The sequence below is a fragment of the Mesoplodon mirus genome (assembly GCF_964341445.2).
Source record: "Mesoplodon mirus genome assembly, chromosome: 5".
In the NCBI taxonomy this organism is placed as follows: Eukaryota; Metazoa; Chordata; class Mammalia; order Artiodactyla; family Ziphiidae; genus Mesoplodon; species Mesoplodon mirus.
In genome coordinates this window covers 73,606,107-73,619,952 of record NC_138980.1, presented here as the reverse complement: position 1 = coordinate 73,619,952, position 13,846 = coordinate 73,606,107, and the positions used below count along the sequence as shown (strand labels likewise).

The 13,846-nt window shown below is 37.7% G+C and overlaps 1 protein-coding gene across 1 annotated transcript in view; it reads left to right on the top strand.

Moving 5' to 3' along the window:
- HSPA4 (heat shock protein family A (Hsp70) member 4) overlaps nucleotides 1–13,846 on the top strand; it is a 43,700-nt gene that overhangs the window by 27,479 nt on the left and 2,375 nt on the right. Inside the window, exons 8-18 of the mRNA XM_082624024.1 lie at nucleotides 684–760; nucleotides 2,478–2,629; nucleotides 3,122–3,228; nucleotides 3,633–3,766; nucleotides 4,980–5,161; nucleotides 6,200–6,289; nucleotides 8,260–8,412; nucleotides 9,296–9,421; nucleotides 10,436–10,543; nucleotides 12,241–12,360; nucleotides 13,665–13,826. Of these exons, the coding sequence (XP_082480150.1) occupies nucleotides 684–760; nucleotides 2,478–2,629; nucleotides 3,122–3,228; nucleotides 3,633–3,766; nucleotides 4,980–5,161; nucleotides 6,200–6,289; nucleotides 8,260–8,412; nucleotides 9,296–9,421; nucleotides 10,436–10,543; nucleotides 12,241–12,360; nucleotides 13,665–13,826 (1,411 nt within the window). The remainder of the gene's footprint in view (nucleotides 1–683; nucleotides 761–2,477; nucleotides 2,630–3,121; nucleotides 3,229–3,632; nucleotides 3,767–4,979; nucleotides 5,162–6,199; nucleotides 6,290–8,259; nucleotides 8,413–9,295; nucleotides 9,422–10,435; nucleotides 10,544–12,240; nucleotides 12,361–13,664; nucleotides 13,827–13,846) is intronic.

The following is a 13,846-nucleotide window of genomic DNA, read 5'->3' as shown; positions in this document are numbered from 1 at the left end:
GGGGTAAGAGGTGTATGGGAATTCTCTGTACATTTTGTTTATTTCTCTGTAAACCTAAAACCAGTCTTAAAAAATAAAGTGTATTAATTAAAGAGAAAAAAATATCTGTACCCATTAGCTGTTTTTGTCCATCTGTTCTTCCTCCCCCAAGCCCTAGGCAGTGGTTAATCTACTTTCTGTCTCTTTGGAGTTGGCAGTTCTGAACATTGCATATAAATGGGGTCAGTCATATATAACGTGTTCTTTGTGATCGGCTTATTTCACCTAGCATAATGTTTTCAAAGTTCATCCATGTTCCAGCATGTATGTCACTTTTATTGTTTTTGTTCCTTTTTGCTGAATACACCTGATGGATAATAGGGTTTTTCACACTATTTTGCCTATGAATAATGCTTATGTGAACATTCATGTGCAGATTTTGTGTGGTCATGTGTTTTCAATTGTCTTGGATAGATACCTAGAGTGGAATTGCTGGGTCATATGGGAGCACTATGTATAACATGCTGAGCAATTGCCAAACTCTTGCAAAGTGGCTACACCATTTTACATTCCCACCAGGAATGTATGTGAGATCCAGTTTCTCTCCATCCTTGCCAGTACTTGTTATCTGTCTTTTTGATTATAGAGATTTATTTTACATAAAAGTGGAATGTGATTTAACCTATTATTGTTCTTTTCCATAGAGGCAAATTTCTGGAGATGTGTGATGATCTCTTAGCTAGAGTGGAGCCACCACTCCGTAGTATTTTGGAACAGGCCAGTAAGTATTATTGTGACTGTTCATCTTGGGCTCTTTGGAAAATGTTAATTACTTTCTTTTTTTCCAGTTTTACAAATTTTCATTGTATGAACTACTTCAGTGCAATATGAAACTTTTTTTAATCAATATCGTCCCCCTGGAGGACCTCCAATAGTGTCTAGGGAAATCTGATAGTTTTCCCAGGAAATGTAATTCAGATTCAAAGATGGATTTAAAGTCTCAGGTATTTCATGGTGGTAAAAATTGTCTTTAGCAGTGTTGCTGTGGTAGTCTTGTAGGGTTTTCTTGTCAGTGAATCTTTTGTTGAAAAATAAGTAAAGGGAGGATATGATAATCACATACTTAATTAACAGGATGCTTTAATTTTATCTTGGGCTAAAAGGTGGAAGTTTGATTTAGGAATGCATTACTAATGCTCCGCAAACCTTTGACAAACCTTTTCTTAGAGTTCACTCTTGTGTTGGTTGCTATTTCATGGTGTTGAGATGTACTCTAATCTTGACACAGGCTCAGCTCTTAAATCAGAATGATTATCACAGATGGGCATGTTCTTTCCATACTGGGTCAGCCCATTTCTTTAAATAGCCCTTCTCAACAAATTGTCAGTGTTTGTTGCACAAAATGTGACCAGGAAACCAGGTGGGTTTTGTTTTTTTTTTAATTTTAATTTTTGGCTGCGTTGGGTCTTTGTTGCTGCGTGTGGGCTTTTTCTAGTTGTGGTGAGTGGGGGCTACTCTTTAGTTGCAGTGAGTGGGCTTCTCATTGTGGTGGCTTCTCTTGTTGCAGAGTACGGGCTCTAGGTGCTCAGGCTTTAGTAGTTGTGGTGCACGGGCTTAGTTGCGGCATGTGGGATCTTCCCGGACCAGGGATTGAACCCGTGTCCCCTGCATTGGCAGGTGGATTCTTAACCACTGCACCACCAGGGAAGTCCCAACCAAGTGGTATTAAGAGGTGTTTTATGAGTGACAGCAGAGCCTTGGTGTGTGCCTTCTCTCCTGATATGAGGAGATTGTACCTGTGTTATAATCTGGCCTATGCTTGTACTCTGGCTGGAGTGCTGGAGTGGCTAGATGTGCATCTGCATACTCTTTTTTTTTTCATGCCATGTCAGGGATAGTCCAATATTTTGAGGCTCTTTTATTTTCCTTATGGCCAACTTAATTATTGATTTTTTTTGTTTGTTTGTTTTTGTTTTGTGGTATGCGGGCCTCTCACTGTTGTGGCCTCTCCCGTTGTGGAGCACAGGCTCCGGATGCGCAGGCTCAGCGGCCATGTCTCACGGGCCCAGCTGCTCCGTGGCATGTGGGATCTCCCCAGATCGGGGCACGAACCCGCGTCCCCTGCATCGGCACGTGGACTCTCAACCACTGCGCCACCAGGGAAGCCCCCAATTACTGATGTTTTAACATTTATTTGTGTGAGGCTGTTTCCAAGATTGTAGGACTTGTACACTGTAGGACATTAGGTATTCCTGACTCTCACCTCTTAAGTCCCAGTATTGTGCCACTCTGCCCTCATTATTTTTAGCGCATACCTGTGTGTGTGTGTGCGCCCTCACGTGTTATTGTGGAGGGGATTAGGAGTGGTGGGGTTTTGTTATGCATTTGTGAATTATTTTGTTGTGATAAAATGTTATATTGCTCTTTTTATTTCACTGTAAAATACTAATTAAAAGATTCTTTTAATATAAATGTCTATTCTAATTGTTTTTAAATAGAGTTAAAGAAAGAAGATATTTATGCAGTGGAGATAGTTGGTGGTGCAACACGAATCCCTGCAGTGAAAGAGAAGATCAGCAAATATTTTGGTAAAGAACTTAGTACAACACTAAATGCCGATGAAGCTGTTACTAGAGGCTGTGCATTGCAGGTGAGCTTGCTTTCTTTCACAGGTAGCCATTTATAGGTCATTGTAAATACAGCAGTGGTTTCATGTATCCAGCTAGTCTGAGGTTAGCTCAGTGATCTTAAGGTCTAAGATTCTAAAACTTCTGTTTTAAAATTGGTATCAGAAGTGGTGTTCATAAATGGAATTGTTTGTACTATATAACATGTAATAAGATGAAATGTTACTAGAAACATACGTAAGCCTGAAATACCACTAGAATTTGGCATATTTGTTGCATGAAGTAGTGTTATACATCAGCTAAATAAAGGTTGAGGTTAATAGAAAAGTAATAAGGAATAGCTAGATTATATGGGTGGTTTTGACAAATGATAGACATTTATAAAACCACTTATTTAGGTACTATTAAGTTATCAATGTAAATAGATGTCTTCTGAAGTCATTCTTTATAGGTATTGTAATAATTAGTTCATATGACTACTTGCCAAATGGAATTTTTAAAAATTATTATTCTAGTGTGCAATCTTATCGCCTGCTTTCAAAGTCAGAGAATTTTCTATCACTGATGTAGTACCATATCCAATATCTCTGAGATGGAATTCTCCAGCTGAAGAAGGGTCAAGGTAATAATGTTTTTTAATCATTTTTGTACTTAAGTGTTAAGTCTTAGAAAATACTCTCCATTTCAAGTTATACACATCTGTAATATTTTGCCGTAGTGCATGAAGCAAAGTGATTATTTAGTCATTCATCAGAATAAGTTTGTGTCCTTACTAGCTTCTTTTATTTGATCCTGCTGAAATAATTGGTGCCTTTTATATGCTGATTGAAGTATATATATATGTTTAAAACTGACACTAGACACATACACACACATATTTTTTTTCTTGGGAACTCTTATAATCTGCAAACAGTGCCAGTTGAGAAGAGTAACTAGAGCTCTACAGTAATTACAAACCTAGAATACATGGGTAAAAAGTGTTAGCAATGTCCTAAATTTGTGTTTTTGTCTTTTTCCTCTGTTCAGCGACTGTGAAGTCTTTTCAAAAAATCATGCTGCTCCTTTCTCTAAAGTACTCACATTTTATAGAAAGGAACCTTTCACTCTTGAGGCCTATTATAGCGCTCCTCAGGATTTGCCCTATCCAGATCCTGCTATAGGTAAGTAAAGAACTGGGAATTAAAAAAAAAAGAAAAAAAAATTATGTGTGCTTGGGAGAACTGGAATAGCAAAGCAAGTAGAGTATGCTGAAATTTAGGTATTTTAGATCACATGCACAAAAAAACCACTTTCAGTCGTATTACCAGGTTTAGAACCAGCAGGATGGTCATTATTTAATTGGATCTCCTATTGTGGGCTGTAGTTCTTTTCTTTTTTTTTTAATTAAAAATTTTTTATTTTTTATTTTTATTGATTGATTGATTGATTGATTGATGCTGTGTGTGACTTGAGGGAAGTTAGTTCCCCGACCAGGGATCGAACCCACGCCCTCGGCATTGAAAGCGCAGAGTCCTAACCACTGGACTGCCAGGGAATTCCCTGGGCTGTAGTTCTTGGTTAATGCACATTATTGTTATACCTTGTGCATAATGTGGTGCTAGTTACTGAAAGGAGTTGAAGAGATTCAATTCTGACCCTAACATAGAGTTAGGTGTACACAGAAAATCATTAGGAAATTGTGATAATCAGTATCACAGGTTATGGAACCATGTTGGCTTGAGTCTTCATTGACTCTGAGAAACTTAGAATCTGGATATAATACCAGTCGAGGAGAGAGAAACTAGAGTTAATATGATAATTACAGAACTAGAATACATGGGTAAAGTATTAGGAATATCTTGAATGGCACTTAGAAGCTTGGAAAGTTAACCTACTCTGTTTTCCTCATTTGTAAAACAGGACTAGGTGTGATAATTCATACTTTACAGAGTTTTATGAATTAAAAAACATAAGCAAAACCCTGGTATAGTAACTGAATCTGGAAATGGCAGTTTCTTGATAAGTGACAAGCAGTGTGGAATCACTGGGGTTTTCAGTAGAGGAAAGTGGGACAAATCTAGGAATTTATCTGGCAGTAGCCTATAAGGATGAATTGGAATAAGGCACTGGAGGGAAGGACATGTTTGAAGAGTTAGGAGGTACTTGAGTCCTTAATTGAGACAAGATAAATAAGAGTTTGACTATATGTGAGAGAGGAAGGAGAAATCTGATGATTTAGTAAGATTCTGAGAGTGCCCACTTGGCTTATTTGAAGTATCATGTTACTGACCTTTCACTGAGAAATGGACATAACCTGGCAGTATGGGCATGTATTTGTGTTTGAATTCATCCTCTTAGGTTATGTGTTCTCTTTTGTCCTTCTTATGTCCTTAGCTCAGTTTTCAGTTCAGAAAGTCACCCCTCAGTCTGATGGCTCCAGTTCAAAAGTGAAAGTCAAGGTTCGAGTAAATGTCCATGGCATTTTTAGTGTGTCCAGTGCATCTCTAGTGGAAGTGCACAAGTTTGAAGAAAATGAGGAACCGATGGAAACAGATCAGAATGCAAAGGAGGAAGAGGTAATCTAGACAATCTTATACAATTTTAGGCCATTCATAATGGCTCAGAGGTGACACTTGTCTAGAAATTCTAGCAAACAGACTGGGTGACAGAGCTGCTGAGAGTAGGTTTGCATGTGTACCCCATCATATGTGAAGTAGCATGCAGTCTTTATACAGAATTTGTATAGAAGTGGGACATAGTTGGCTTCCTCCTTCAGACCATGCACCTCTCAATTTGACTTATTCTCGGTTCTTTCCGATTACTGGGGAATGCTGAGTCTCAGTTGATTATTACCACAGGTAGCATAGAATTCACACTCATTTGTTGGAATCATGCACTGGGTATTGTACTTATTGTGTATAAAAATCAAGGCTTTATAAAACTGTAAACGTTTGGGGTCTCATCCCCACAGATTTTGTTTGACTTGGTCTGGGCTAGAGCCCAGGTGTCAGTTTTAAAAGCCTCCGAGGTCATTATAATGTGCTGCAGGCATTGAAAGCCAGTGTGATTCAAGGTCTCTACAAACTTCTCCCTTCTTTGTTATTTCTGTCAGCCTTTGTTCTTTTAACACCTTTAACAGAATTTTCAGGGTGTCCACCTCCCCTGATGTACACAGTGGTTGTACTTTTGAGGATGGAAAGGCTGATTTAAAAAGTGCTAGAAAAAGTTAAGACTTTTGAGAGAAATGTATTCATGAGGAAGCTAGGAGAAACTCATGCTTTCTTCAGATTTTATTGTGTTAAATATTGCCACGCTGTGTGCTTATAAGTACTGCTATGGTTTTACAATGTAGTTCTATAGCCACTCTTATTTATATAAGGACGAGGCAAGAGTTACTTCCATTGTACAGATGTAGTAACCGAGATCCAGAGAGGAAAACTTTCATGTTCTAAGTGTAACATATGTGTTATAGCTGGAATTTGAGTCTGGGTTGTCTGATGGTTGGTAATTAGCAGGAATTCCACATCATGTGATTTTGCCAATGTGTCATGAAGGCTGCTTAGTCTTTCACTAGTATTTCCTAGTTTCAGGGTTTGATGTGACCTGTTTTTCAGAAGATGCAAGTGGATCAGGAGGAACCACATGTTGAAGAGCAACAGCAGCAGACACCAGCAGAAAATAAGGCAGAGTCTGAAGAAATGGAGGTATGCATTGTGTTTTAGAGTATGATTTGTCGTCTTTTTACATCATGGTTTTGGCTGACCTATTATGTCTTGGAAGGGAATTATATTAGAAATCTTCATTTATCTGAATAGTCTTTAAAGCAAGATTTTGTAGTATGGTTGGAAAGTATCTTTGGCAAAATGGTCTTTGAACTTTAGTCTGGATGGTTTGTGGGAAGAAAGCACTCAGAAGCCTTAGTTTTACTAGGCTAGTGATTGGTTCATGCTGGTTTCTGAATGGCTGTTACTAATAGTCATCCTACCCATAATTTATTCTTTACTAATAAACAATGAATTCTTTCAAATTTTGTCAGCTCTCTGAAACTTGTCTTTTTGTTGAAATACACTGTTTTAAATAATAATGTTTTGAAATATATTTTGTAAGCAATGTTAATATTTATCCCAAGTATTTAAATGGATATGTAGCATTTTTGGATCCTTTACAACCTGTTCTTTAACTTTAGAGTTTTCATGTTTAAATTTTGTCATCAGCATTGAAAACAGCTTTTCTTCCAAATTATTTGACATTGCAGTGTATAATTTCACCTTCTAAGGTATTTCTGATTGTGGCATTTAAAAGGGTTTGGCAGAGCCTTTAGGAGGCTTAAGTCTGGTACACATTTTCATGTCAGTTAACAAATTTTATTCCTTTAGCTGTGCAAATAATTGTAAAAAAAAAAATGGCAGAGGAAATCATCCTCATAGATGCTTTAGTGTACTGTAGGCCTTTTCCAAGGTGGAAGACCTGTTATTGCCTGGGTTGGGGACAGCAGTGGGTAAGAGAAGTACGTATTTTTCTGTGTTTGGGAAGGTCGGGGAGGAGAAAGGAGAGAGGTGGACCCGCCTGCCTTCCCCTCCCCGCCCCCCAATGCCGTGGAGCTGTGGCAAGTTTCATGGGGTTTCTTATTTATGTTCCTTCCCTGAGGTGGCTCGGGAACTGACGCCTTTCATAGTATTGTTTCTAAGGGAAATAAAATACAAATGAGGCATAAATCAGCCCTGACTTAAGATTTGGACAGGAGATGGGGAAATGACTTTGTATTCTAGATTATTTGAAAGTTACAAATAAAAAACAACTGGAATGGATATTTTTCTAATTTGTGGATCAGCAAGAGCTTTCAAAGCGTAAAAGCAATGAAAGTAATCAGAAAGGAAAAGGTGGATAGATTCAACAATAAAAGCTTGCATAGACAAGTAATAGAAGATTAGAAAAAAACTAGAAGAGTCAGTCACTTGGGGGGAAAAATCACAAAGATCCCAAGAGAACGCTGGATGAAATATGACTAGGCAATTTGAAGAAATAAGTATGCCTTATAACTGTGTGAAAAAAGGTTATTGACCCAACGAAAATAATAGATCATGGTAAATGAATTCCTTTTTTTGGCCAGGGTACAGTGGAATGGATTTTGTTACTCCTTGTGAGAATGTAAATATGTGCAGATACTCTGGAAGTCATATTACTACTGGATTTCTGATCCTTAAAAATTTCATACCCTCTCCCCACTAATTTCCTATGCATGTTCATATGTTTAGATAAGAGTGGAAGAAAATTAGAGAATATTTAATAGTGATTATATGTTGATAGTGGGATTATGGGAGGTTGTTTTTGTGTGTGTATATGTAAATAAGTGTATGTGTGTGTACAGATCAGTAGTGTTAAGTATAATCACATTGTGCTACAGTCTTTTTCATTTCACCAGACTAAAACTACCTATTAAGCAACAATTCCCCATTCCTCTATCCCTCCTCCCCCTGTCCCCTGGCAACCACCATTACTTTCTATCTCTATGGATTTGACTATTTATAGTCAAAAATATTTATATTTTTAACTTTCCAGATATTGTAAGAACACAAACTAAGTTAATAAAAGAGCAAAACCAGCCTTTGAAACATGACTCATTTGGAAGTTTAAGAGTCTGTATAAGTGTTTTTAATGATTTCTGTTATTTTAGACCTCTCAAGCTGGATCAAAAGACAAAAAGATGGACCAGCCCCCTCAAGCCAAGAAGGCAAAAGTGAAGACCAGTACTGTGGACCTGCCAATTGAGAATCAGCTGTTATGGCAGATAGACAGAGAGATGCTCAACTTGTACATTGAAAATGAGGTGGTTGTTTTAAGTCTTTTAGAGCAATAAGCTAAAAAGTTAACGTGATCGTAGTGTTCAAACTCTGTCTAGTGACCTTCATGTATTTTAGGTTGTATGGGGTTTGAGAACAATTTTAGATTTTGGGGTATTGGAGGACAAGTTTAATAGATCCCAAGACATAACATCAAAATTCTTTATGGTGATACTATGTCTTTATTGCTAAAAACCCTGTTTTGAGATCTTTGACATTTAGGGGAGGTATCATTCATGTTTGGGTGTGTGAGTTTGATTGTTCACTAGCGATTGGGATGTTTGAGGCCAGGGTCACAGAAGTTGATCAGCGGGAGAAATCACATTAGCCTTAATATTTTGTTTATTAGTTCCTTTCCCTGTTGCCAGTCAATATGTAACTCTGGTTATGGTGAGCGATGCAAGGTTTGGGACCCTGGAGCCCAGTTACTCAATTAATTATTGTCTGTGAGGTTTCTCATCATATATACATTGGATCTTAGAATAGTTTTGTTTCATAGACCCTTTAACATCTATACTATATGAATACTTTGATATTCCTGGGTATGTAATACAAGCAGAGTATACTCACCTTGTGACATTGAGCTAATAGTTTCTTAAAGTTCTCTTGTCTTAAATTCTTTTCCTTATTTTTGCTTTTGAGTTTCAGCATCTTGGTATTTCTTCTATTGCTCTTTTTTTCTAAGCACACCCACAGAACTCTCACTTGATCTTCATAATTTACTAAGGACTGATGCTTCCAGCTCTCTTTCCGCAGATGATTCACAGAACTAAAAGGATTTGAGGAAGAAGGCTTCTCTACTTTTATATTACTTAATAGTTAAGGGGAAATTGTCTCAGTTTTCTGAATGTCTAACTGTACTGTTCACAGGGTAAGATGATCATGCAGGATAAACTAGAGAAGGAGAGGAATGATGCTAAGAATGCAGTAGAAGAATACGTGTACGAAATGAGAGACAAGCTTAGTGGTGAATATGAGAAGTTTGTGAGTGAAGATGTAAGTATGTGCCTCAGTGTGCCTGCTTAGTGTGCTTCCTCCGGCAGGATCCTTAAATGTAGTTAACAAGGGAAGTTTGTATCTGTAGGTATACAGAAAAATGATTAAAAATGCACTTTTTTGGGGAAAAGTTTTATATCGTTTTATTTTCTATTGATGGAGTGTTTCCCAAAGGTTAGATGTTGTGCATCACTCTTTTTTTGGTGTGTCACTTTTTTTTTTTTTTTTTTTTGCCGTACATGGGCCTCTCACTGTTGTGGCCTCTCCCATTGCGGAGCACAAGCTCTGGACGTGCAGGCTCAATGGCTATGGCTCATGGGCCCAGCCGCTCCGCGGCACGTGGGATCTTCCCAGACCAGGGCACGAACCCGTGTCCCCTGCATTGGCAGGCAGACTCTCAACCACTGCGCCACCAGGGAAGCCCTGGTGTGTCACTTTTTGATACATTTTTGCATGCTATTATTTACCTAGTATTTTTCTTGAAATCAGCTCACTTTTCCCTGATGTTTATTTTAACTCACTTCTTAAAAAAAATTCAGTATAATTGACATATAACTTTATATTAGTTTCAGGTGTACAGCATAATGATTCGATGTTCGTATACATTGTGAAATAATTACCACAATAAGTCTAGTTAAACATCCATCACTACACGTACTTAAAAATTTTTTTTTCTTGTGACGAGAACTTTTAAGATTTATTCTCTTAGTAACTTTCATATATGCACTAAAGTATTATTAACTATGTAACTCACTTAGTTTTAAATGTAGTTTTTAATTCTGAAATTTTCAAACATATCCATATGTCCCCTACAGCGGAGAAAATGGTGTAATAAACCCCCTTGTACCTATAAAGCAAAATAACATCTTTTCAATCTTGTTTTCTATATCCCCATCTCTCCACTCCCCTGTATTTTAAAGAAAATCCATATATATCATAGTTTGTGCCTGTTTCTTCATTTGTGAATCAAATGATTTTTGACTGACTAAATTGCAACATTTCCTTCATCTTTAGGACCGTAACAATTTTACCTTAAAACTAGAAGATACTGAAAATTGGTTGTATGAGGATGGAGAAGACCAGCCAAAGCAAGTTTATGTTGATAAATTGGCTGAATTAAAAGTGAGTGACTCTTGAAAGCAGAAATGCTGTAGTTTCCATGGAGAGTATCTCAAAATTGAGAGTAATTCTCATGTTAAGTAATTGAAGGCAGGTTGAAAGTGACTGAAGAGCTATACTTTTTATCACTTAGGTTCACTATCTTTCTTTCAGAACTTTGTAATAGCAAAAGAATTTTTCTGAAAATTGAGTTTAGACCTAAACTGTTTCACTGAATTGGAGCTTGAGTATATTCTTGGTGTCAAGAGATTGAAAGACTAGCAGGATGCATCCCTGTCCTAAAGGTACTTGAAATGCAGTTGGAGCAGGGCTGCGTGTATACAGCTTTGATTCTCAATAGAGCAGAAGCGTCTGGTTTTGTATTTAAAGAAGCTGATAGTTACACCTTAGAGTTAAAAGTACAAAGAATTATTTAAAGTTGAGGCCTTTTTAATTTTTGGCGGTACACGGGCCTCTCACTGTTGCGGCCTCTCCCGCTGCGGAGCACAGGCTCCGGACGCGCAGGCTCAGCGGCCATGGCTCACGGGCTCAGCCGCTCCGTGGCACGCGGGACCCTCCTGGACTGGGGCACGAACCTGCGCCCCCTGCATCGGCAGGCGGACCCCCAACCACTGCACCACCAGGGAAGCCAGAGGCCTTTTGTTTGGAAAAAGATGCAAATACACAAGAACTTTTTGCATTTCTCTGGATTACTTAGTTTCTTGTCAAACTGGGCCATTGTGACTAACCTCTGGAATGGAATTGCTGAAGGACAGTGCCTGCAGTTTCCTGTCATTCTGGCAAGAATATTAAGAGTCTCCAGTGAGATCCTTCCCCTTGAGGTTTTTGATTTACTTTTTATTATGGGAGATGTCCAACACATGAAAGTAGACAGAATAATAGCTTCAACTGTTGTCAACTTATGACTGGTTTTGTTTTATTTCTGCTCCTTTCCACTCCCAGTTATTTTAAGCAAGTCTCTCAGGTTATATTTAATCCAAAAAAATTTCAATGTGTATTTAAAAGAAAATGTAGCCTTAAGCTGTACCATTATCACACGCATAAAAATTCCTTAATATCACCATTAATATCACCATATATTCAGTCTATTTTCAGGTTCCAGTTGCTTCATAAATTATTTTTTAGTTTGTTTGACTCAGGATCCAAACAGGGTCCATACATTCTGTTGATATGTCTCTTAAATCTGTGTCTGTAATTCTCCTTCCATCATTTCTCCTCCCTTACTTAGTTGATGAAAAAACTTGATCATTCGTGCTGGAGGATTTATTCCTGGTCTGGATTTTGCTCCTTTTCAACTCTGGTGTTTAATCTTATCTGGTAAATTGATGGTTGCAGCTGGAGGCTTTGTCAGATACAGGTTTAAAAGAAAATTTATTTTTTATTTTTTCAAGTGTACTTCATATATGGTGAAGTACACCATATCACTGTCTGGAGGCACCTAATTTTTTGTTGTCTCCCTAATGTATTTTGAGAACTAGGGTTCAAGTGACAAGTTGAAGTGGCTCCACTTGGAACAGTATTGAGGTATATTCTCATGTAGACTGAGGATATATTTCAACTGGCTGGGGAAAAATACTCAACTTTTTATATATAGAACATGGAGATTAAATGTATTTTAATTCATAATCTTAGTAGAAAGATACTACTCTTACAGTTTAAACTCCCCTGTGAAGAATTTGTATATTCTCTCTTCTGTTAAGGATCTAGGTCAGCCTATTAAGATGCGATTCCAGGAATCTGAAGAAAGACCAAAATTATTTGACGAACTAGGGAAACAAATCCAACAGTATATGAAAGTAATCAGCTCTTTCAAAAACAAGGTATCTTTTTTCTTTTTTTTTCTTCTCCTCTTCCCTATTATTGTTTCGGTAGAGTTAAGTTTTGAGACATTTACGTAGCAGTTTTTTGTTAACTGTTGTTTAATGATAGTATTTTCTTTTTGGATGTTAATGTAATGTATAATATTTTATATAATCTTACTAAGAACCCTGGGATTTGCTGCTTTTCTTTAATAAGGGAACTATGGAATTGAGCAGTATGATTCAGCTTCCTTTTCTTGTTATGAAATGTTTGATCATTGACTTAACTTGCTCTATTTTGGTGTTAGAACACATTAGGCAAATAATTTGGTTTGTTATGCAGATGTAGGACTGTCTCAACAATAAACTACTTTCATATTTTTTGAGCACTATATGATATATACTCCTTAAATATATTATCTGATTAAATTCGCACAGTACCCTTATGAAGTAGGTGGTAGTATCAACATTTGTAGATAATTTCTAACTTCTTTAATCCTCACCCAAGGTTACTATTGGGGGAGCTGGGATTTGGCCTGGGGTCTGATTCCAAAGTTTGGGTGGCTCCCAAACTTTGCTAAATAGTTTGGTTAACTCCACTATTATACTCCAGGTTCTTGATGTATTGTCAGTGTAAGAAACTTTAAGACAGATAAATTGAGCTTTCTAAAAAAATTACTTTTAATTAAAAAATTTTGCTTCTGAAAGGCCTCTTCTTTTTTTTTTTTTTTTTTTTTTTGCGGTACGCGGGCCTCTCACTGCTGTGGCCTCTCTTATTGCGGAGCACAGGCTCCGGACGCGCAGGCCCAGCGGCCATGGCTCACTCGCCCAGCCGCTCCGCGGCACGTGGGATCCTCCCAGACCGGGGCACAAACCTGTGTCCCCTGCATCAGCAGGTGGACTCTCAACCACTGCGCCACCAGGGAAGCCTTGAAAGACCTCTTTCAAAAAACTGTACTCATTATTATTTTGGTTCCTAACAAGGATGCCTAAATCTCAGGTCTCATACCTAATGACATGTAATTTTTTTTTTGCATTGTGAAATTATAAGATTTTGTGTAAAGCATGTGCTATTTATAGTGCTGAAACATTTTATTTACCACCTTGTGTAATTTTGGCCTTTAAATGTATTTCCTCTGTGTTTTAAAAATTGGGGTTACTTTTCTGAATTCTTCGGGAATTGAGTGTCTATGTAGTTTGTGAGGCTAGGTGGGCTTCATTTTGGGAAAGATTGTAACTTTTTGAAAGATGGTGAAGAACTAGGCAATGTTTGAGTAGGGACAGTATCATCCTTTGACACTTGTCTGGTTGGCTACTGGTTGCAGGAGGACCAGTATGACCATTTGGATGCTGCTGAGCTGGTGAGGGTAGAAAAAAGCACGAATGAGGCCGTGGAGTGGATGAATAACAAGCTGAATCTGCAGAACAAGCAGAGTCTGACCATGGATCCAGTTGTCAAGGCAAAAGAGATTGAAGCTAAAATTAAAGTAATGTATGATTTTTAAGA